Consider the following 24,736-nt stretch of genomic DNA (forward strand, 5'->3'; position numbering starts at 1 on the left):
AATAAAGAAACATAGAATAGTTACAGCGCCATTCAGCCCGCCGTGTCCGTGCTGGCTCGCTGCAAGAACAACTCCCCTTGCCCCACGCCCACTGCATCCTTTTTAAATCTTTGGAGAATGATTCAATTCCCTTTAGAGATCCGCCGGTGAAGTTGCCTCGGCTACAGCCTCACTCAGTCAGCACATTCCAGTTCCCGCCCGGCTGCTGCCCTTGTTACATCTTTTGCCAAATCACCTTCAACCTCCGGTTGCGTGGTTTCGGACATTTCGCCTGTGGGAGCAGTTTCTGTCTATTGACTTTGTCCAGACACTCCATGCTTTTGAAGAACTCCATCGAATATCCTTCCCACCTTGTCTTCTTCAAGGGGAACAACTCCAACGTGTCCAATCTATCCACGTACCTGAAATTCCTCATTCTTGGAACCATTCCCATCAATCTTTTTCGCGCCCTGTCTATCCCCTTCACATCCTTACTAAAATGTGTTGCCTACAGTGCACCGCTTGAGGCGGATGCTGTGTCCTCCAGAGTTTTAGCGTGACCTCCATCTCTGTGTCTGCACCCTGTGCCCCGCTTTATAACGCCGTGGATCCTGTATGCTTGATCAGTCGTGCTCTCAAACTGCCCTGCTACCTTCAATGATTTGCATAAAAATATCCCTCGGCCCCCTCCCCCCCCCCCCCCCCCCCACACACACACACTTGCTCTTGCACCCCATTTAGAATTATTCCCTTTAAGTTAGATTTCCTCGCATCGGTTTTTCTTACCATGTTATTTTCTGTGGTTATCACATTCCTTGTATCCGACACAGGGCAAGAGCAGAAAGATGCAGGCTGACCCGCTGGTGTAGTACTGAAGGAGTGCTGCCCTGTTGGCGGTCCTGTCCATTGTGGTGCCAACCTCGTTCTATCTGCCTCTCCGGCGTGTTGTAAAAGATCCCATGGCTGTTTCTAAGAAAAACTGAGTTATGGTTTGCCAGTATCAATGATGGTGGTGTAGAGGTAATACCACTGGGCTGGTACCCCAGAGGCCCGGGCTAATGCTCTGAGGACACGGGTTCAAATTCATGGGATTTAAATCCAATGAACAAATCTGGAATTGAGAGGTGGCGGTAATGACGAGCAGGAAGCTATCAATCGTCTTAAATCAGGGGATCAAGGGGCTATGGGGTGAAGGCAGGAGAATGGGGATGAGAAAATATCAGCCACGATTGAATGGCGGAGCAGACTCGATGGGCCGAGTGGCCTAATTCTGCTCCTATATCTATGGTCTTATGGTAAAGGCCCAGCGAATGGCATTGAGGGAAGGAAATCTGCTGCCTTACGTGGTCTGGCCTACATGTAACTCCCGACCAATGTGGGCGACCCTTCACTGCCCTCCACAATGTGCAGTTCAAGGGCTTAGGGATGGGCAATAAATGCTGGATTTTCAGCCTTGCCCACAGGTCATAAAATATATGTTTTTACTTCTCACATTGCTGTGTGCCAATTGGCTGCTGTCTTTACAACATTCCGAAAACGTTCCGAAAAAAACTCCATCGGCGCTTTGAGACACGAGCCGTGAAATAAAGGCGATATAAATGCAAGTTTTTCTTTTCTTCTGCTTTACACACATGGTGTAAATGACCCAGGTTAAGTCACTTGATTTACATTGAAGGTAAATAAATGTTGGTATTCATTAAGTGTAAACATTAAATGCCACTGTCACTTTAAAAAAAAACATAGCATTTGTATCCATGGACAAGAGTTTAATTTGTTATTTATCGTCAAATCAATCAATCACTTAATACAACCCGGAGCAAAAGACCCGAGTTGACTCACTGAACGATATTACAACAGGAGAAGGATATATTAGAATTGACGTAGCTCAGTGTATTTCAGAACTTCCCAAAACCATTTACACTTTTCAAGCGCAGGTGCTATTGCAATGTGACAAAGGCGGCGGAGGTCACACCATAGAGTAATGCGACCATGATGTTAGCCTGTCAGTGGTGTTAGTTGAGCGACATATATTGGCCAGGACACTGGGGAGAATTCCTGTACTCTTCTTCCAAATAGTATTGTGGGATATTTGACATCCACCTGTGAGGGCAGGTGGGTTCTCGGTTCAAGGGGTCTCGATAGCACCTTAGACAGTGTAGGTCTCTCAATGTTGCGCTGCAGCCTTTTAACTTTGTCAGTCGGGAAGATGCTGGCACAGTGATGAGAGGGAAGGTGTTTGTGGGTGCATGTTGCAACAATCCACAGTAAGTAAAGCGGTTACAACGTAAAAGTGCAATTTTCTTCCAGACTGACAAAGTTAAAAATCTATTTGTAAATTAGACTGAAATCCCAGTTCAAGCGTGCGAGATTGAATTTGAAGTAAGATAAAGGTTTGTCACCAGCACCGTACATTGCAAACATGTGGTATTTTTAAGGTACAATATATTCTCATTTGCAGTCATTCTCCAAGTCAAGTCTTGCATTCGGCTATTTTCCCGATGTAGGTTATATTGTGCCTTCGACAGGTTTTTATTTGCCTGGAAGGGGAGAAGGTAGATAACGGTATCTTGGTGTCCAGGTCAAGGTGCTAAGGGTATCGCTGGAAATGCAATAGCTGGAAATGAATACACTTGTGTAGAGCATACTTTACACCAAATTCTTATAATTAGCATTACAGGTAGACCTGTTCTTTTTTTGTATCAATGAGAGACGATCAACTCTATTAGATTTGGTCAAGATGGGCAGTCTCCCAGTTAAGCACATACAGATGATCTGCAATAGGGTATACAGTAGGTTATAGTGTAACACTCCAGCTCTTTCTGATCATCTGATTTGGCATTCTGCTTTATCAAAGAAATCAACCAAGAGAGTTGCATTGATTACTTTCTGAAGTGTTTGATTTGCATTTATTGATTTTCAATGGGTTATTTAGGAGGTCTTATGCTTAACCCGAGATTAAATAAAGTATGGTGCTGGAAGACTTTCAGTCCCTGTCACGGATTTGTTCCAAGAATTTCCAACTATTTGATAGATGTCGCCCCTCAAATTAGCTTGTATTTTGTTTACCTAGGGATTGGAGCCACCGTTTTAACATATATATATATATACATACAAAGTGCACCCACTTTAAATGCCTTATCGTTCAATAAAAAAGGCTTTCTGATTGCGTCAGTCAACCAGGTGAATAGCTTGAGAGAGTTGGAAAGTTTTGAAGTCCTCCCCAATTGCCAGAGTTTGAGAAGTTAGCCCACTGAAGACTCTCATTCCCCTTGTGGGCACCAAGGGTCCTTACTAAGTGATCATACAACGTTGTATATTCTGAACAGCAAGGGGACATTGAAAGTCCCGAATAAATGATGTAGTGATAATGAAAAATCCCAGAATTATTTCAGGGGCGCCGCTTTCAGAAGGTTTCAGATGTTGGCAAGAGGTACTTGCCAAAATTAAACACACTAGACTTGTCACATTTTATATGTACATATAGTTCATGTGTGTCCTGGTTAATCCAGTCCAATTTGTTGCTACTTTCAAGCGCAATGAACAATTGGATTGATAGCATCATTTGATGTCCTGGATTACAGAAGAATATAATACCTTAACCTCAGTGATCTGTACTCAAGTTTCCAAAATGGCATTACCTTATCTTTATAATGTGAGTTTCCACAGGTCATGTGACCGACGATGGTCGATGGGGGCGGATGGGTGGAACTGGCTCCATAACTCGGAGGAGATTTCTGCTCGACACAGAACACGCTAGATAACCGAGGTCACCTAGAGGGAATCACAGTCAAACCCCACCATAGATATGGACAAGAGGACTTGCAGCAAAGTCAACCCCCATCAGTCCACCGTGACCGTAGTCCCAGCGCAAACCACTTCACCAGAACCGCGGCTCGTTATGTCGTTAGTAACGAGGCAGATTAGAAGCGCTGAAACTTTAGGAAGATTTGCTGCGCCCTAGGCCAAAGCATTCTCGAGAGCGAACAACAACAATACGCCGAGCATTTAATCACAGGCAGCAGGTCGAGTGGTAGCTCAGAGAGTGAGAGAAAGTATCGAACCTCCCACCCCCATCACAGGGATTAGTCACCTCTTGCTTCGCGGGTTACCACCGCTCAGAGGCTTGGCGAGCTCAATAAACTCTAGCAGGGGGTCTTACCTCGACAGCAGATCCTGAAGTCGGCGGTAGATAATTTAGAGAGGGATTTGCAGGTTGCATTGAATTAATGAACAGTTTCTAATAACCGTACATTGTTGTCACACTGCAAAAAAGGGGACTGTTTTCGATATTAGTAGCGCGTCAACATCATCATTGCACTTGGCTGCGACCATCCAAGGTTTGACTTGCTGCATTTAATCAGCGCCGGGCAAAACATTCAGAAGTTTATGCATCTGTTCCCTTAATGTGGGCGATATCAGCCTGTGGCAGGCGGAACTTCTACAATCAACCGTAATACCTTCTACCCAGGTTATCCATAGCTAGCCAGCAAATCAACCAGTTTACACGTGAATATCCATTTCTACTCACCGGGTGGTGTACTCTATAGCCAAGAGCTGTAGCTTTAAACTACATTTTATTGAAACTGAATAACTGTGCCAGGTTTATTGCTGGAGAGCCGTGTGGGAAGCAGTTTACATGAAATCTGCTCCTGTCCAAGCTCCAGTTTGAGAACATGGTTTAAAGTAAAACATTTTACTGCGGAGATTTTCTCTCTCTCTCTATTTGGATCAAATGACAAAGTAACCAGCTCCCTCCTCCCACTCCATTCTCCCACCCCCTCCACCACTCCGTGGAGAAAAAAAATGTCATTGTAACTTTAAAAGCTGGATGGAGCACGCTCAGAAATGCAATTGGCATCTTAAAAAGCTGAAGGGGACTGACGTAATAGTCCAATGGGGGTGATAGGAGAGGCAGTGAGAAGCACCCTGGAGACTGGGCAAGGAAGATTTACCCGGGCTCTGGGGGAAAAGATTGCTTTCCTCAGCCAGCTCCAGGAAGTCACAGCCTTCACCCGAATGCTTAGAAACAAAACGCATTAATTTGGTTCACGTTTACCGGAAGCTGCTGTTTGCAACTTCTTCTACTCTGTCCGGTCAAATTGAAAGTCAGGACTCTTGTTTTTCTCTCTCTCTCTGAAACCGCTGACAGCTCCAATCGCGACTCCCAAAGGCTTGATGGATGACGGATGGACTGGGTGAATTCATCCACCAAACGAAACCTACCCCCGCCTCACAGGGCAGAGACAGCGAGAGCTGCCCAAACTTATGGACGCCGCCAGCTTGAAGACTGAGTGGCGGGGGGATCGGCTGATTTCCTGAGAAGTTACCCTTCGGCTTGCGGTGGAGGAGCAGAGAGCCGCAGAGGAAGAAGGAGGGGGGGGGGGGGGGGCAGGTCAGCGCAGAAGGAGAGTTACCGGATTCACTGTGTGTTGGGCCGCCCTATGATAGAGCCTGCTGCAGGATAACCCGCAACAATGAGCAAGCCCGCCGGATCAACAAGTGGGTGATGTGTATTAGAAATATGAATTTGTTTTGCTGATTTCAACCTCGAGCGGGAGAAGCATCTCAACTATGTATGTTAAAATTACTGGCATTGGGATAGGTGTGTGTGTGTTAGATTTAATGACACTTTCAGCTCAGTCTGTCCTCCAGTTAAGAAGCAAACCTTGCCTTGTTGGTTATTGTTGGATTTTGCGATCAAAGTTCAGAATTTGAGTCCTGTTAACCGCTGGGCCCGCAAACTAAAATAATTGACATCTCCGCACTTCGACACAATTGCGACCGACAGCACAGAGTTTTAGTGAGTTAAAATGCGATGGGGGGTGGAAGAGAGAGGAGGTCTTTTCCAAGTTCGCCGGTCCCAGTTTTTGATGGCAAACATTTTTTAAATTGGCAGCTCGCTCCTGGCCACACGCCGATCTGATCTGTACACGGGCTCCAGGGCCAGGAGATAAAAAGTTAGCGAGGCCCAAGATCCGGGGAGGGTCCAGAAGAGTTTGTCTCCCTCTAAACTCTCATTGCACTTTTTTCTTTAAAGAGAGTGGATGTGTCCAAGGCCTGATGGTACCTTCAAAAACAACAACATTCATGCTAAACCCCTGATCTGAAGCTTCGCCCAGCAATGGGTATATTGTCTCCTGTTACATGTCAAGCACATGGGATCGATGTTTACCTTTCGAGTCCTACCTAGTGTGTTTTCACCATTTCAAATAAATCAACCAGATTTCCTCTATATTATATCCAGAATTACCAATACGTCGACTCCATGACCTAACTTTAAAGATACAGATTATATGGAGGATTATTATTGAAATCACCCATATTGTATTTCGGATAATCCATATGCGCTACTACAAAACGCTTCCCGTGGCAATGAAGCATTATTTAGTGGTAACTAATTTCTTAAACTAGAATGTAGCAACTTGATTAGGAGATTCTACATTGTACAATACTGACTCTCTTTATTTAACGCGCGCGTTCTCTGCCCCCCCCCCCCCCCCCCTCTCTCAAAGCCAGGCTTTTCAGGCCATAGCTGCTCGTTGAAGGGGGTGAAGAACAATTTCATATTTTCCTTTTTCCCAAATAGGCTGTTAATGCTGAAGGATTTGAAGTGGGGGTAATATACAGTCTACAAATCCTCGGCCACAAACAAATCGCAGGCAAATGGCCCCTGTAAAGAAATCGTCAGACAGTTTAGCCCCATTTGGATGAGATTAATCAAAATGCAACATAAACTCATTCGAGGCGTTGCTGAGGAGTTTGTAATTAAGTTCCATCGAGAATCTCATCGAATAAAGTATTTCATCCTCTGCAAAGGCGTGCACACAAGCTCAAAAAATAGGCAAAGCACCAGGGAGCTGAGCGGTTGCTGATAGTGGAAAATGCACTCTTGCCACCCAGATTATAGAAGGCACATTCATAAATCAACAACCGAGTGGAGGCTGAGATGGAAGCGAGCGCTTTGGCAAAAGTCAACGGTGAATTAAAAAATGCTTCTCCTCACACCTCGGTATAGCTAGGTTCAATGGCTTTGAAAACCGAGTTAGAGTTCAGTTCAGCGCCAGAAATAATGGAGGTTAAATACGGGGGGTGTAAATAAAGAACAAAATATGGATATTCGTGATTAGAAGAGGGTCAGGTTTCGATTAATAAATCCTCCACTAGAAGCTAATGGAAAACTATCAGCTAATGAAACTACATTGTGGTCTCCAATTCCCCAAGTTGTGTGTAGAATGCCATTGTAGGGGCGATGTTATCCTTCAGACACAGCGACCGATGTTCAGCATCATAAACAAACGTCCAAAAAAAAAGGCGACGCCGAATTGATTTTATTTCACGTGAGTTCGCCTTAAGAGATGACTCAATTGAAATGTTAACTTTAGAACCTTATCCCTCTCTTGCCAGACTGGGAAAAGTTACTGCTCCAGTTCAATCCAGTCTTCTCTTATGTAATTTGTGCCTTGTTTAGGCGCAGGGCTTTCCCTTCCCACTTTCTGCCAATGAAAATAATTATTTCCAGTGGGTATTTCTTTGTTAAATTCCTGAGCTATGGTTTGCTAAGTGCTCTGAAGCAGAATAGCCAAGTTGACTTTGTTTTTATTGATGGGCTGTGGAGACATGGCGAGTTTATTTTGTTGTTAACTCTGCCTGCTAGTTTATATGGAGCACAACAAGGGCGCTGTATGGGTGGCAATATAAACCGGCTCGTCCCCCCAACAATCACTTTGCTCAAATCAAAGATAACTTCTTTCAGCGGCTTATACCGTTGAGGGTAATTACAGTAATAGAATATGCCATATACTTTTAAGTAATAATTACGCACAATAAGTGTCAAATGACCCCCTACTGACAGAAGTTAAAGGCATGTTTCCTAGTGAATAAAATCGTGTTTCTTTTTTACATTTTACACATGGCAAGACTAAAGCAGTCGATCGCCCGATTAGACACTTTGCTGCTGTGTTGATAAATGGATACTGGGTGAAAATTCCTCTTCACTTTCGAACTCGCTCTATTTGCCCCCAATTGGTTCAGGTTGTATCACTAACGCGTGTAAATGTGATATTATAACGAAGGAGCCTAGAAACAAAGAGGTTGTTCTGCAGGGAATCGTGTGTTTTGGTTTGGAATGAAACTGAAAAGCGCCTGACGCGGTTACATTGTATTAAACAGCATTGGAAAGAAGGATATTCAGTTGTAAGTCATAAAGCGAGCGTTGCTGGAGTGAGAATCCTTAAAACGACTTAATAGTTCAGCTTATAGATAGGCGGTTTCTTAAATGTGTCTTCTTGTATAAAAGAGAGGAGAAGCGTTGAGTAATTACTTAAAGTCCTTGGATTTGTTGATTTTTCCAACATTATATAAAATTTCTACCTGATCGTCATGGTATTAATGTTCGCAAGGAACCGCGGGGTTCCAGAGAGTTTTGATCATTAAAACACCCGAGATCTTTTTTATTTCCCCCTCACAAAATCTATTTACACCTCACCGAACGTGAGCTGACATGTTTAAATTGGCGAAGTTACCAACAGCACCCACAAAGAGATACATCTGGTATCAGTGTGTTTGATTTTTCCAACGTTGGAAAGTTAACGTGTGGGCAGGGCCCTTCCCAGGCCAGCTGCAATTGACGCCAAGACGATTATACCTGCTCCCTGTATATCGATTGATTTTCCCTGGATGCATTCTGGCGTTTCCGAATTCCCATGCTACTGTTTTTGACGGGTCACTGGTAAATCAATGGGCAGGTGGGAACATGTTCACATAATTACACATCGACCAAATTATTTCACTTCCACTAGACGCTGACGTTTATGCAGATATCCGACAGAATAACTGTTTAAGTCAGATTTGACGCTCTATACCTTTCCTGTCCTGGCTCATTGTGCTACTTTTGAATTCCCATCTTTGGAGAAAGTTTTAATCCCCCCCTCTCTCCCTCACTATAGTCCCTTTTTTCCCTCTTCTTCATCTCTTGTTTAGCAGCTGTCGGGGCTCATTTAAAAAAAGTCATGACAGCTTGTCTTCATTGGGAGCAGTCAGGGAGTTCAATGGGAAATCATTAACTCAACACGTTCTCCCCAATGTCTCGGTCTCGCAGTTTGGCCATCCCAGACATTGTTGTAGCTCCCGCTGTCTGTGCAAATCCAAGTTCCCAAGGTCCCCGCCTTTTTTACATTCCCATGGTCCTGCCAACGCAACCTTGCGCCAGAAAGATTCACACAGACGCATCGTGCTGAGCAACCGCCCCTCAAGGTGCGGCAAGGGCCCCGGGACAATGCTTGCGCATTACAGTGCTGTGGACATCTCGACTAATGAGGCCTTTCCGGCATCACAGAGGATGGACTTCTCAATAGTTTTTAAACATGAACTGACTAATCGGATAAAGGACCAAGTTATTGCAAACTATGAGCGCAAACTTAAACTTGCAATTTTCCAGCCCCAAGAATTAAATATTACACCCATGGTTTTTCTCTCGTCTTTTATGCCAATTATTTTCCGGACAGTAAACATTTGTTCTGGAGATGTGGAGAAGGATTTTTGTCCTGTCCCTATTTTTCCTGAGCAGTTGTTGGCGCGCCGTCTCCTTGAGGTTCCTGGTGCCAATGAGGCACCCGGCCATGTCAGACCCTGAAGTCCCCTTCACCCGCAGCCTCACCTTTACTCTCTCTGCATTTCCCAATCAATGAACGATTGCCCCGAAGGGGCAGGTTGACACATTGAAGGGACATGGCTGGCGAATTGTATTCAGCGGGTCCAATGAAGGAACACACGCGTGAGTGTGTTAAACAAAACCTTCTAAAATAAGCCAACGTTCCTATACTTTCCCCAAGCCATCGGCCATTCAAAACGTGCTTTATATATATTTTAAATATTTTCATTCCCCCCCCCCCCCCCCCCCACCAAAGAAACTAAAACAGAGAGTCGTTTCTGGCCGTTTAAATGTGACATAAGATCACAACGTTAAGGGGCAATCTTGTTCTTTAACATCACAAGCTGACTGAACGAACACAAGGAACACTGCTGTCCAACTCAATAGGGACACGCAGCCACAGAATGGCTGTTGTTTTTTGGTGAGAAAGTAGGTCGATTCGATAAAACCCATTTCATTTCCCCGAAAGATCTCGGTCTTCCTCAGATGTATACATCCACACTGGTCGCTGCAAATTGCGTTCAGTTAATGCTGCTTTAAGCCTCTTGTTTATACAATCACTTCCTAGTACAATGAAGGAATCTCATTGCTGCAAATCTCCCGGTTTGATACTAATTAATCCTGATTGATTACTAATGTTACATGCAATGTGGCTGAAAGTACCTCTTTGTTGTTAGGAGTTCGAACCTGTGGCATATAAAATGATTTCGTTAGAATCAAAATGATAAGATGTCAGAAATCAGTGTTTTAGCCTCTGGTGTAATTTATTTCGTCTCAGTCTGGGACACTTGAATTAAACTTGAAAGGACAAACCTGTGGCTAAAGGAATTCGAATATTATACCTCTGTTTTATTACCAAGGCGTCAGGAAAGGCTCCAATACTTCATCGAGAGGGCAATCGCCTCATGATTCGTTTAAGAAAAAAAAAAGTTTAATTCAAGATTGGGCCTTGTTGGGACCCAGCACCACGTTAGATTGTGATTCTGCTTTGAGATGACCTGTGAGCCCGGTCGACGGGAGCTTTATGTTCAAACGTAAACAGACCAATTTGGCTTTTTTTAAAGGTCGAATTTTGGACATTCCGTGCAAGGTGTGCGGGGACCGCAGTTCCGGTAAACATTACGGAGTTTACGCTTGTGACGGATGCTCGGGGTTTTTCAAGCGCAGTATTCGCCGGAACAGAACTTATGTCTGCAAATCAGGCAACCAGGTACATACCAACACTGAGAGCCACAGGGTTGCTTTGCACACCGTGTGCTTGGGGTGGAATAAAATAGACAGGAGCCTCCCTTTTTAAAAAAATGCAACAAAAGTACTTTATTTATTTTTTCAAAACACACGCGATGCCCCAGAGAGCGGCTTTTCAAATGTCACTTCAAAAACCAAAAGGGGCACCTTAGTTAGATTTTCTATATTTTCATCTCGCACCCTTTAGATAAGGTGACTGTGCCCAAGTTACACCTCGTTCAGGTATTATTGGGTATCCATAAAGTAGGATTTGGAGTGATAACGGCTCTGGGTTCTGGCAGTGAACAATGCACCAGATTATTTCCATTCCTGAAAACAAATGAGTTCATCTTCTTGTTCAAAGAAGACAGGACTGACACCCCCCCCCCCCCCCCCTCCTCCTCTTATTGGTTACAAATTGGGGTGGTGGTCGCAAAATATTTATTGGTCTCTTGCCTGCCCTTTATGTAAATCGTTGATGAGACGGATTGGGGAGTGGGGAGTTTAACACTCTCCCCTGCCTAGGAGAGGCACTGCCAGAATCTCCAAAGTTTGAACATGTTTGTTGGGGCTCCTTTGACTAGTGCAGCTCGTAACTCTGGTCAGTCTCAGGGTTCATAGTGTGCACCCACATTTAACATTAGTCTCTGGCATATGTGACTTAACGTTTCAAGGGAATTTGCTACTGAATAGCCCGCCTGTCTTAAAAATAATAATAATCTTTATCAGTGTCACAAGTAGGCTTACATTAACACTGCAGTGAAGTTACTGTGAAAATCCCCTAGTTGCCACATTCCAGCGCCTGTTCAGGTGCACAGAGGGAGAATTCAGAATGTCCAATTCACCTGACAGCACATCTTTCGGGACTTGTGGGAGGAAACCGGAGCACACGGGGAGAACGTGCAGACTAACGATCACATTTACACGTTCACCTTCCTTAGAGCATTTGAAGTTGCAAAGCAAGTTTGCAACTAGCCGAGTCCTCACGTCTAAATACGAGTGCGATTTAAAATGAAATATGTTTGACCCCGGTGAGGTATTTCGTGGTTCTTTATTTTGTTGTTATTATCTTTTGAAGGGGGGTTGTCCTGTAGACAAGACTCACAGGAACCAGTGCAGAGCCTGCCGGCTCAAAAAGTGTCTTGAAGTGAACATGAACAAGGACGGTAAGACTTTGGATGTCAGATTCCAGGGCCCGCACCTGCCTGACTGTGTGGCGTTTTCTTCTGTGCAAAGTGAAACAGGGATTAACAGTGTTCCTTTTTAATGCTGTACACCTCGCCCCACATATCTCACTCTAAAAAGTGCATTGTACTTTAAACAAATCCTGTCCGAGATCGAAAAGACACCCGTTGGAATCTTATTAAGAACAACACCAAAAAAAGGAATCAATTTTTCCCCAGAACATCATGTGGATGTCATAAAACCCGTCAGGGCATCGAATTTACTTGATCCCCTCCCTTATCGCTGTTCGATCTCTTTTCCTTAATTACTGAAATGTCCACTTTCAGCTGAAAACTATCACCTCCTAAAAGCTGGGGGCAAAATCCTGGAACTCCCTCCCTAACAGCATAGTGGGCGTACCTACAACCCAGGGACTGAAGCGGTTCAAGAAGGCAACTCACCGCCACCTTCTGAAGGGCAACTGGGAATGGGCAATAAATGCAGGCCTAACCAGCGATGCCCACATCCTGTAAATGAATTTTTAAAAAAGAAAATTCCTCACACATCGCCCCAATTGTTGGGGGAGGGGGGTCTCTTTTGTTCCATTGCTATTGGTGGACTTGGCTCTGTGAAAATTCGCTTCCCGAAGTTACAATAGCGATTACACCTGATAGGCATTGCACTGCTTGTGCTTTGGGGCGATGGGAATGCAAGCCATTTGGTCCATACACGCACGAGCAACGCAATCTATGTTTTCCGTTCTCGGCCCCGCACCATCCAGTTCTTGTCAAATTGCGACACGTGACACATCAAAATATCAAACCGAATCTCCTTGTGGTGAATTACGTGTTGATTTCAATGTATTTCCTTCACCAGGATTTAATGTCGCTCCTCTTCAGGTTGAAATGTCTTTTTTGTGAGTTTCAATCCGTCCCTTCAGCTGGACAAGGCAATGGATTCATTTCTGTGCACATGTCTTTCAGAGTGGGAAAGCATTATTTCTGCTGAAGCTGGTTTTGAGCGGAAAACCGGGCATGGTGTTTTACCGTATATATTATATATATATAAATATATAAGAAGCTATAATATTTCTGTCCACACCCCCCCCCCCCCCCCGAACATTTTAAGTTAGGCAGGGGAAGATGCATCAACACAATGTAAAGTAAGCAGGAAAATTTGGTTTGGGATCAGCCCGGAGTTATACTACTTCCCTTGTCAAGCCCTGGCATTTTCTGCTATCTTATATATGTCTACTGTCTTTATGGCTGAGTGCGTGTGTATCTCTCCCCCCGATTCCCTCCCTCTCAGTGCCCTCTGTCACACCCTGGTCCCCTAATGCTCCAGTTCTCTGGTTGCTGTTCATCTGAAACTGGACATCGTGTGCCCCGGGGAAGTGTATGACACATGAACATGTTTAAGTCGCATTTCCATCCACTCATTCCTTTGGCCGCAAGCATTTCAGACCAAACCGAAGATCGGCCTCATGCTGATTACCTGGAGATTTCCCGCCCAGCTGACAAGTCCACGATTCCACCTCCCCTCGACATGGGTTGAAATTCACAAATTTTTTCTATTCCATTAATCGGCACCATTAAAGCAGCTCGACAAGGTGTGATTGGGAAAGTATATCCCAGGTTAATATACTCATGGGTGTCTTTCAATTGGTCTGTTTTTTTTAATGATGAAGATATTTGGGTCTGACGTTTGTTATCCGCAGCGGTCGAGTTGTTAACATTTACTGCACAGCCGTGTGGGATATGCGGCGATTTCCGCATTGCACGTGTTTAGAAATGTTTCACCTGCTCTTTGTATCCAAGCAGTGTCCATTGAATTAGATATTGGAAATGATCTGTGCTTTCGTTATACTTGATTTAACACTTAAATCCCACTGTCATCACACCAGAAGGCCCCGGTTACTCCTGGAATGGTTTATTAGACAGTTATTATCAGAGTTTGTAATTATAGTTTGCTTAATCAATATATTCTACACGGCAGAGGGAAACTGAGGTGCTGAGATAACTCTTGGGCCTAAATCTAAACTGAGCCAAAGACTGAACTGTGCAATGGGCAGCTGAATGTTTAAACAGAGGCCAGGCCGTCCCTTTAACCACAAATCGCCCAAAAATGATTGGACGCCATTCTCAACGTGCCTGGCTTTAATGTTGCGAAACTTATGTTTCTGATTCTAGCATTGTTTATTTTTGTTACTCGGTTCTGTTTGCTCACGGCGGCGGCGTGATCCCTTAGATAGTCACACAGAATTAGGAAGTCAGCAGAAACCCCACCGCCCGAACGGTCTCCTCGGTGCTGCCAAATCTATGATTTTATGGTGAATTGCCATTTTGTAATATCACCCAATTGTAATACCGGTTACCTTCAAGAGGGAAAATCACCTCCGAACTATATTCACTTTTTAAAAAAAGCACATCAGATTTGATTATTTGGTGTACCATAGAATTTACAGCGCAGAAGGAGGCCATTCGGCCCATCGAGGCTGCATCGACCCTCTGAAGGAGCACCCCACCCAGGCCCCCGCCCTATCCCCGTAACCCCACCTAACCTTTTGTTTTGGACACTAAGGGGCAATTTAGCATGGCCAATTCACCTAACCTGCTCATCTTTGGACTGTGGGAGGAAACCGGAGCACCCGGAGGAAACCCACGCACACACGGGGAGAACGTGCAGACTCCACACAGGCAGTGATCCAAGGCCGGAATTGAACCCGGAACCCTGGAGCTGTGAGGGAGCAGTGTGTTGGAAGTTGTGGGCCCGGTTTACACTCATTAACCAGGAATACCTCCTTGTCAGCTGAGTGATTTGCCCTGATGATAATGGTGTCTGTATAAACGCTCAACCATGTTCAAATTTTGGTTTGCTCCAATTTAATGGTGCTGAGATCCACCAGAATTAGAGTCAGACTAAAGATCGTAAGCTCCAGGCGGCTTTCCCCATAGCTCATTTCTTTTACAGTTGGGAACAATCTTTGTATCCTTGCGGAGCCTGTATCCTTTCCAAAGCATGTATGTTCATTTTGAAGTGTGTTGGAGAAAACAGTACACAGGATTCCAAAGGTAGTACTGCATTATAACTTTGTATCCAATTAATTCTACTCTTCTGGCCCTGGATGTTAACGTTCTATATGCTTAATGACATTGGCTCAAGGTATACTCCCAGGTTCATTTAAGGTATTGCTGTAATAATTCTACATTCATATGTACTTATATTCCCCATGTTTCATCTAATAGGCATATTTTAAACCATTCCCCATTTTGCTTCTCATAAGCAACTGATTTAAGTAATTTTTTTCTGTAAATCACCAGCTGGATACTATATTTTTACAGCTTTCACTACTTTATTGTAACTTTCCAATTTAACAAATTCACAATTCTCTTCTACATCTAGAATATTTACGCAGATAAGAAGCATCAAGGGCCAAAGAACTGACCAAATTGACATTCCAACCCATCACCCCCGCCCCCACCTGAGACAACAATCACACGGGATTCCTACTTATGATCCAATATTTAATCAAATGAATTTCTCTTCCTTAGAATTCTTCTTTTTGGTTTTAATACAAGTTTTTAAGGTGGAACCTTGTCAAAGGCCTTCTGGAAATCCAGGTGAACATAAGAATGCAAACAGGAGCAGTAGAAGGCAATAGGAACCCTTGCTCCACATTCAATAAGATCTTGACTGTCTCCCTACATCAACTGCACAATCCCTCCTCATTCCCACATTCCTTGATTCCCTTAGTGCCATCTCTACCTAAATAAATGATCACAGTACGAAGTCTTACAACACCAGGTTACAGTCCAACAGGTTTGTTTCGATGTCACTAGCTTTCGGAGCGCTGCTCCTTCCTCAGGTGAAGGAGCAGCGCTCCGAAAGCTAGTGACATCGAAACAAACCTGTTGGACTTTAACCTGGTGTTGTAAGACTTCCTACTGTGCTCACCCCAGTCCAACGCCGGCATCTCCACATCATAAATAAATGATCAACTAAGCTGCAACAACTATCTGGAGAAGGGAATTATAAAGATTTAGAACTGAGTGAAGAATTCCTCATCTCAGTCCTAAACCCGTTACCATGTGTGACTCTTTACCCACGGGAAGCGGGAAGCATCCTCTCAGCATTACCTTCTCAAGAATTTTATGTTCAGATCACCTCTTATTCTTCTAAACTCTGGAGTCCAGAGAATAAAAGGTCATCCCAGTCAATCTCTTTGTCCCTTCGTAGTACCAGAACTGGAATATTGCAGAGAAACAGACATGCTGTCGAAGCCTTTCATCTTGCACTCCTCAGGACAGATGCAGGAATGCCAAATTTCAAAGCAAACAACAATTTGTTCTGTATGAGAAAAAGGATGCTGATTGGTTGGCAGGTTAGCTCTGATTGGTTAAGACATTGTCATGGAGATTGCACCAGGGAGCTGTTGTCAGGTATGCTAAGAATTACACTGCAATCAATTGGAGATTACCAGTCAAGCTCACACTTACCTTGCTTAAGCTTCATATATTCATCTTTGTTCTTTGCAGGCAAAATGAATAAGTCCAGGCAGCGTATCTTTTTGAATAAAGAAAAGCGTGGAGGAAGTAACCCACTGGTGCATTAGCAATGGCAATGTCTCAAGCCATCAGAGGCGACTTGCCAACCAATCAGCATCTACTTTCTCATTGATTGTCGTTCCCTTTGGAATTTGGCATTCTTGCCTCTGTCATGCTGAGTATAAGACCACCAACATTTGACAGTATGTCTTTTGTTTCAGCAATGCTCAATCTCTATAGCTTCTATAGCTCTTGGGGCTGAAGTGATCAAGGGTTATGGGGGGGGGGGGGGGGGGGGGGGGGGCGGGCGGGGAGAGGCGGGATCAGGGTATTGAACCTGATGATCAGCCATGATCATAATGAATGGCAGAGCAGGCTTAAAGGACCAAATGGTCTCCTCCTACTTCTATTTTCTATGTATGTTTCTCTGCAGAGGACGGTAAATGGCATTGTAAACCTTACTGCAAGGAGAAGTTGCAATTTACTTTATAGAATGAGGTTTCATTTATTTGGCACTTTTCAGATCTTCAGTCATCCTTTTAAAAAAGAAAGCCAATTAAGTACTTTAGCAAAGGAAAAACAGCAGCATATCTGTGCACAACAAGCTTCTGAAAACAGCAATGTGGATTCAGAAACCTGTTCTAGGTTTTGGTGATAGAATGGCATGTATTGGCCAGAACACAGAGGAACCCCTGTTATATTCACGCCACACAAGTGCCAGGCAATGACCTTCTCCTACAAGAGAGGATCTGATTGTCGCCCCTTGACACTCAATGGCATTACCATCGCTGAATCAACATCCTGGGGGTTACCATTGATCAGAAACCGAATTGGACTAGCCACATTATTAGTGTGGCTACCAGGGCAGTTCAAAGCTAGGAATCATACAGCGATAACTCACCTCCTGACTCCCCAAAGCCTGTCCACCATCTACAAGGCAGAAATCAGGAGTGTAATGGACTACTCTCCACTTGCCTGGATGAGTGCAGCTCCAACAACACTCAAGGAGCTCGACACCATCCAGGACAAAGCATCACACTTGATTGCCCCCCCTCCCACAAACATTCAATCCATCCACCACCGACAAACAGTGGCAGCCATATGTACCATCTACAAGATGCACTGCTGTAACTCACCAAGGTTCCTTAGACAACACCTTCCAATCCCGCCACCACTACCATCAGAAGGAAAAGAGCAGCAGATACCTGAGAATGCCACCACCTGGAGGGTCTACTCCAAGTCACTCACCCCCCTGACTTGGAAATATATCACCGTTCCTTCACTGTGGCTGGATAAAATCTTGGAACTCTCACCTCAAGGACTGCAATAGCTGCTAGTAGGCAGCTCACCACCACCTTCTGAAGGGCAGCGATGGTTGGGCAATAAATGCTGGCCTAACCAGTGACGCCCAAATCCCTGTAAACGAATAAACCAAAAACTTGCTGTGTGTGGAAGTTTACTGTGGGCAAATTGACTGACTGGTTTCCTGCATTACAGCAGGGACCAATCTAAGGGCTGTTTAGCACAGGGCTAAATCGCTGTCTTTGAAAGCAGACCAAGGCAGGCCAGCAGCATGGTTCAATTCCCGTAACAGCCTCCCCGAACAGGTGCTGGAATGTGGCGACTAGGGGCTTTTCACAGTAACTTCATTTGAAGCCTACTTGTGACAATAAGCGATTTTCATTTTTTCAAAAAAAGCTCTTCATTGGCTGGGAAGCAGTTTCAGATGGTCTGAAAATTACGAGCAGCACTATAGAAATGCAAGTGATTTCCCGGATCCAATACCCTTTCCAATGGCGCCATGAGTTATTCTGTATCTAATGGAGGGGGGGGGGGGGCACTGGATGCTGGCTTCTGTTTAATATTTCATTCAAAAAGCAGTTCCTTGGATTGTCCAGCAGTCCCTCAGTACTGCATCAACCATGGGATTAAATTTACATTGTTCTAATTTAGAGGCAAGATTGGTACCTTTGAACCAAAGGCTAACAGCTATTTGTAATACCCTCGAAGCAATGGGGGAAATTGACTTGTAGCTTGTAAAACATTTAGAGAGAGGAAAATGTCACCATCTGTTTATGTTTTGCTATTCTGGCACAGGTAAAATGTGCTTCCCAATCTATAATTGCATACCCTTCTGGACTAATCCTTTGTAGAATTGTTATTATTCCACCCGTTGCCCATCTGAGGCTAACAGAACTGTTGTTGCCCCATGATATATGTCCTCATTTAAAATATGAGTATTGCACAATTTCCTCCAGTCCTGTATAAATTCTTCTGCCCCCTAATGATAGATTCATGAAGAAAGCGGGTGCCCTCTAGGTTTCTGCCCTATTTTCCGAACTACACTAAGCTGTCCGGCCAAAGGGACTTATTAGTCTGAAATTCCCTTAATCTTTGCGAAGCAAAGAAATTCGAGAAGGAATGAATGGGTTAAAGTACACCTGATTCACGGCGCTCTGCCTCCTCCAATGGTCTGTTCTTGTGTGTTTTCCCTCATAGCTGTGCAGCACGAAAGAGGACCGAGGACATCAACCATAAGGAAGCAGGTAGCCCTGTATTTCCGGGGGCACAAGGAGATCAATGGAGGAGTCACCCCATATCCAGCCACCGCTTTACCCGGACCAGCTTTCTTCACCGCCGTCACCCAGTTAGAAACCCACAACATCGATCTCACTACCGGGTCTGATCGCCAGGCGCTGGTGGGGTTACCACAGCCAACTCCAAAGGTAAATGACCTTCAAACAACAGCTGCTTTCACATGGCAACAGAGTCAATGACGCCGTGGGGAAATTGATGCAAGTTCAGTCATTGCTACAACCGTAACTCAGTGTGGCCAGGTTCTGTCTGCGGAAGTGTTGGTATTCAGCCAAATATTGGACCAATCAGAAAGGGAAGCCAATTTACCTCATAACTAAAACCTACGTCTTGCTCCAATTTACTTTGTGGTGAGCAGTGCAGGTTAGGTGGACTGGCCGTGCTAAATTGTCCCTTTCCGCCCATATTGCCCTTTACGGTCCAAAAAGGTAAGGTAGGGTCATGGGGATAGGGCGTTGGTAGGGTGCTCTTTCTGCACTATAGGCCCCACTCCCCCGCCGCAACCCGCATTCATCATCGCCAATCCACCTAATCTGCACATCTTTGGACAGTGGGAGGAAACCAGAGCACCCGAAGGAAACCCACACAGACACGGTAGAGAAAGTGCAGATTCCACACAGATATATGCACATTGACACACAACTCTCTCTCTCTCTCACACACACAATCCCCACACCCATGTCAACATGTCTCCCGAACTAAAAGTCCCACTCCAGAAGACCTCACCTCCAGTGCGGTATTGAGCGAATGCTGCACTGTTGGTGGAGCTGTTGTTCCCATGCGCCGTCAAACGGAGGCTCGATTTGCCCTTCCGGGTGGATGTAAGAGGTCCCAAGGTACTACAGTGAGAGCATGGGAGTGAATGCCACTCCCCTGGCCAAGACCAGCCCCTCCATCAGCATTACTAAAACAGAATCTCTGTTCATGATCACCTTGCTGTGCACACCCTGGCTACCGCGTTTCGCACAGGACCAGGGTGACCACACTTTAAAAAAAAGACACCATTGGCTGTAAAGGGGTTTATGAGGTCCCGAGGTCAGGTATTTCTTTTTCCACACACATACGCGGAGAGGCTATTTGACAGAATGATATTTGTTTGTAGACATTTGGTGTAATATAAGGACGATGGCAATAGTTTATAGCAGCAAATGTCTATTGTTGTTTGCTATAGCTGCAGGGTGAACCCACGCTAACCCCATGTGAAAAGATTATCAGTTGACTAATCCGTCATCGGAATATGGAAGCGCGGCAGTTCACTTTTCCCTTTGTGGCGCTGTGCTGCAAACCAGCTCCCATTGATTGCAGCACAATATATCTGACTACAGTAAAATGCTGATTGACTCCAGTGCAAGACGATCCCAGAACTGAAAACGATCCCAGTTAGCGGGGCCAAGAACTATCCGGCAGCCTGAGCCCCAACACATCCCGGTGGCGAAATTATATCAGAACTCGGTTCTCAGGCTCAAGCCTCGTTGGGACAGTTTAAAAAAAAAGACTTTTGTGTGAATACATAACTGCTATTGTTTTAATATCAGCTCGGGTTTTACAATCGCAGGGCATATTGTTTGCTTTGCAAAGTGTTTGTATCAATTTACTCCAAGCAGTCGGTGCAGACGTTGTATTCCGGTAAACACCAATTTCTCTCTTGTTGGTTGTTGTCAATGTGGAGCTGTGGTGTGGGGGGAGGGGTCGACCACATTGCTCTGGATCTCTGTGAGGGGTTGATGCTGTTTCAGTTCTGACTTTGCAGCCCCCCCTCAGCACACTATCACCAACTCCACAGACTCCAGGACTCTGCTGTCGCAGCTCCCAGGGGCCTGCACACAGAGGTGGGTGGCTCCCTGCAGTTTCAGGAAAGCGGACCCATTGCCAAGTAACTCCAGCAGGGTTCATTTCGAATTTGAAAAAGATGGGTTTGCAGTGTGCTGCAGACCGTCGGGGTTTGGACAGGGCTGGATGAACCGCTGCTGCACTCGGTTTTTACAATGCTAGATTTCACATTATTATTTGCTTAAAGCATTTAAGATATTTATGTGAACCTGTGGTGTCTGGCGGTACCGGCCCTGAGTTCCTTTTGATTGAAGCTAGTGGGCTGCCCACTTCTAGCCTCCTGTTTCACCCTCTACATTGGTATCAAGTTGCCCTCTTGGCAATCCGTACTACAACGACCTGCATTCAAGGCTTACGCCAAATGCATGGCTCATAATACAGCAAAGAACAAAACTGAACACAGGACCAACACAGGAAATCTAAAAAGGACAATAAGAGCGACAAAGTGTGAGAGTAAAAGCTAACGTAAAAGAGAACTCGAGAGTTTGTTTTTTAAATCATATAATACAATAGCCCAAAGTATGTGCAGGCTAGGTGGATTGGCCGTGTTAAATTGCCCCTTAGTGTCCAAATATGTGTAGGTTAGGTTAAGGGGTTATTGGGGCAGGACGGCGGTGTGGGCTTGGGTGGGGTGCTCTTTCAGAGGGTCGGTGCAGACTCGATGGGCCGAATGGCCTACTTCTGCACTATAGGGATTCTATAAATAGTCGTCAGAGGAAGGGCGAAATCAACCTGGAAACAAACATGAGATTTTCTTGCAAAGGCAGAGGGAATGGCTGAGGTACCGGAGAACCATAGAATTTACAATGCAGAAGGAGGCTATTTGGCCCATCGAGTCTGCACCAGCCCTTGGAAAGAGCACCCTACCCAAGGTCAACACCTCCACCCAATCCCCATAACCCAACCTAACCTTTTGGACACTAATGGCCAATCCACCTAATGTGTACATATTTGGACTTTGTACTAGATAAGTACATTGCATCTTTGTGCCACAGAATGATATAGTTCCGAAAAAGGCGATTCATCCATCATGGCTGTCCCAGCTTTTTGGTAGAGCCATTGGGTTAGCTACACTCCCCTGTGGTTTGTCATAGCCCTGTAAAGACATATTCTTCAGAAGTTATCCAATTCCCTTCTGAAAGTTACTTCTCAATCTACTGCCACTACCTGTCATGCGGTGCTGTCCACATCACAACTCACCCTATAAACATGGTTCCCTTCATGTTGCCTCTGCTTCTTCCCTCCCCTCCAATGCTGTACATCTGTGACTGGACATCACCACTTCAGCTATTAAAAACACATTATCAAGGAAAAGCTATCAATGTTAGTCATGATATTGAGTACCACATTAAGCCTTCACTTCACCTTCTCTGTCCTAAGGAGGACACACTCAGCTTCTCCAGTGTCTCAACTTAAATGAAACCCTTATCCTCCAGTTCTTTGATGAATTGGAAGATTGTGACGAGAGCTTTTTCAATTTCCACCTTTACTTCCCACAGTAAGATCGGATGCAACCCCTTTGAAATATGTAATGTTTCAACTTTGTGGACTGCCATTTTTTAAAGCTTCTCCTCTGGTCAAAATCCCTGTAAAGGCCAATAATCTTTGAAAAGAGATGCATTTCCCAAACAATCAACTGAAATAATTGAAGGATAAAATGTCATGTTTTTAAGATTTTTACTGTAACAAACAAACTTAAACCAATCCATATCAAACATTATTTAACAGGCTACAAATATGTCAAACTAAAGGAAATACTTTGGCATTGACTAATTTATGCCGTTGAAATATGTCTTACAATTAATTTTGCTGTGCACCACACTTCTAGCAGATATCTAGAATTACAAGATCAAGTCCCAAGTTACCAAGCGATCCACCAATGGTGACACATTACTGCTGCCTCACAGAGCCAGGCACCTGGGTTCAATTCTGGCCTTGGGTGACTGTCCGTGTGGAGTTTGCATGTTCTCCCTGTATCTGCACGGGTTGCCTCTGGGTGCTCCAGTTTCCTCCCACAGTCCAAATATGTGCAGGTTAGATGGATTGGCCATACCATATTACCCCTTAGTGTCCAAAAGATGTGCACGTTAGGTGGGGTTACGGGGTTGCAGCGGAGGTGCTCTTTCGAAGGTTGGTGCAGACTCGATGAGCCAAGTGGCCTCCTTCTTCATTGCGTGGATTCTGTGAGAAGTATTTAAATAGAGCGTGCCACACCAGGTCAAATTACTTTGAAAATGGTCCAATTCAGTCTGAGTATTCCAGAACCAACTTCCACCAGCAAGGCCCCTCTTAGTGACTCCTTGTTCCTTAAATTTGCAGACATTCCATCTACTCTGTTTTCTTTTAGTCAATCAGCTCTCACCAGCATCCTGCTTGGTTGCTAACACAAAGGCTGTATTTTTCTGTTCTTCACAACAGTAGCTGTGTTATTTCTCCCTCTTTATGTCTGTCTCCAAAACACAGCTGTCCATTTTCTGTGTCAGGTGTAAAAACTGCCACTTATGAGACAGTTGATAGAAGGCGGAGACTTTTTAAACATAGCCACTTTCCATTCGTAACCATTTATTTTTTATCCTATCTAATATTGCTACCACCTCCCCGTTTACTGTGAATTTGACAGTACCCTCTCCTTTCATGAAGATCTTGATCAGTGTATTTCCAGATCAACAAGGCAGGAAGCAGGGCTGAGTCTAGTTTGGGGAATGAAGTAGGGCATATAGTGTAGCTTTCAGTAGGAGTGCATTCTGAAATCAGTGATCACAATTTCATCAGACTTAGAATAGATATGGAAAGGGACAAAGCATAATAAGCTTTAAAAATAGTTAAATGGAGGGGGGGGAGGGGCTTCAAAGTCAGTAAATTGAAAGGAGATCTGGCCCAGGTGGATTGGAATCAAAAACGTGAGAGCATAATCAGCAACTAAACATAATCTTCAAAGAGAGAATATTTTGTGTACAGAACTGACATATTCCCATGAGGGGTCAGGAAAAGGCACTCAAAGCTAAACTTCCCACTTTGTTTAAAGATACAGAGGTTAAAATGAGATAGAATTCCTACAGTACAGAATGAGGCCATTCAGCCCATTGAGGTTTCTCTGACCCGATGAAAGGGCACTCCACCCAACCCACTTCCCCACCCTATTCGTATAACCCCTTAACCTAACCAACATCCCTGGACAATAAGGGGCAAATTTAGCATGGCCAATCCACCTAACCTGCACATCTTTGGTCTGTGGGAGGAAACTGGAGCTCCCGGAGGAAACCACGCAAACACGGGGAGAATGTGCAAACTCCACACAGGCAGTCAACCGAGGCCGGAATTGAACCCCGGTCCCTGGCGCTGTGAGGCAACAGTGCTAGCCACTGTGCTGTCATTCCATCCCAGTTGCAAGGACAATTATATTTAATACAATAAAGAAGCAAGATGAACATAAAAGTATGGAGGCGAGTTAAAAGAGGGCAAAGACAAAAGCATTGAAATAGATTAGATGCTAATAAAAGCAGGAGGCCAAAATTCCTTTGTAAATACATAAATATTAACGGATAGGGAAAATTTGACTCTAATTAGGGGCTAAAATGGAAATCTCCTAGCAGAGGCAAAATGTATGGCTCCACTTGCCGGCCTGAACACCATAACCCTTAATCCCTTTATTCTTCAAAAAACTATATATCTTTATCTTAAAAACATTGAATGAAGGAGCCTCTACTGCTTCACTGGGCAAGGAATTCCATAGATTCACAACCCTTTG

At 44.6% G+C, this 24,736-nt stretch overlaps 1 protein-coding gene across 1 annotated transcript in view; it reads left to right on the plus strand.

The window, feature by feature from the left end:
* Positions 1-5,349: 5,349 nt before the first annotated feature.
* The window catches only part of nr2e1 (nuclear receptor subfamily 2, group E, member 1), a 69,893-nt gene continuing 50,506 nt past the window's right edge, over positions 5,350-24,736 (plus strand). Inside the window, exons 1-4 of the mRNA XM_072499961.1 lie at positions 5,350-5,478; positions 10,693-10,838; positions 11,934-12,021; positions 19,063-19,289. Of these exons, the coding sequence (XP_072356062.1) occupies positions 5,454-5,478; positions 10,693-10,838; positions 11,934-12,021; positions 19,063-19,289 (486 nt within the window). The 5' untranslated portion in view covers positions 5,350-5,453. The remainder of the gene's footprint in view (positions 5,479-10,692; positions 10,839-11,933; positions 12,022-19,062; positions 19,290-24,736) is intronic.

This window comes from Scyliorhinus torazame, chromosome 4 (assembly GCF_047496885.1).
Source record: "Scyliorhinus torazame isolate Kashiwa2021f chromosome 4, sScyTor2.1, whole genome shotgun sequence".
In the NCBI taxonomy this organism is placed as follows: domain Eukaryota; kingdom Metazoa; phylum Chordata; class Chondrichthyes; order Carcharhiniformes; family Scyliorhinidae; genus Scyliorhinus; species Scyliorhinus torazame.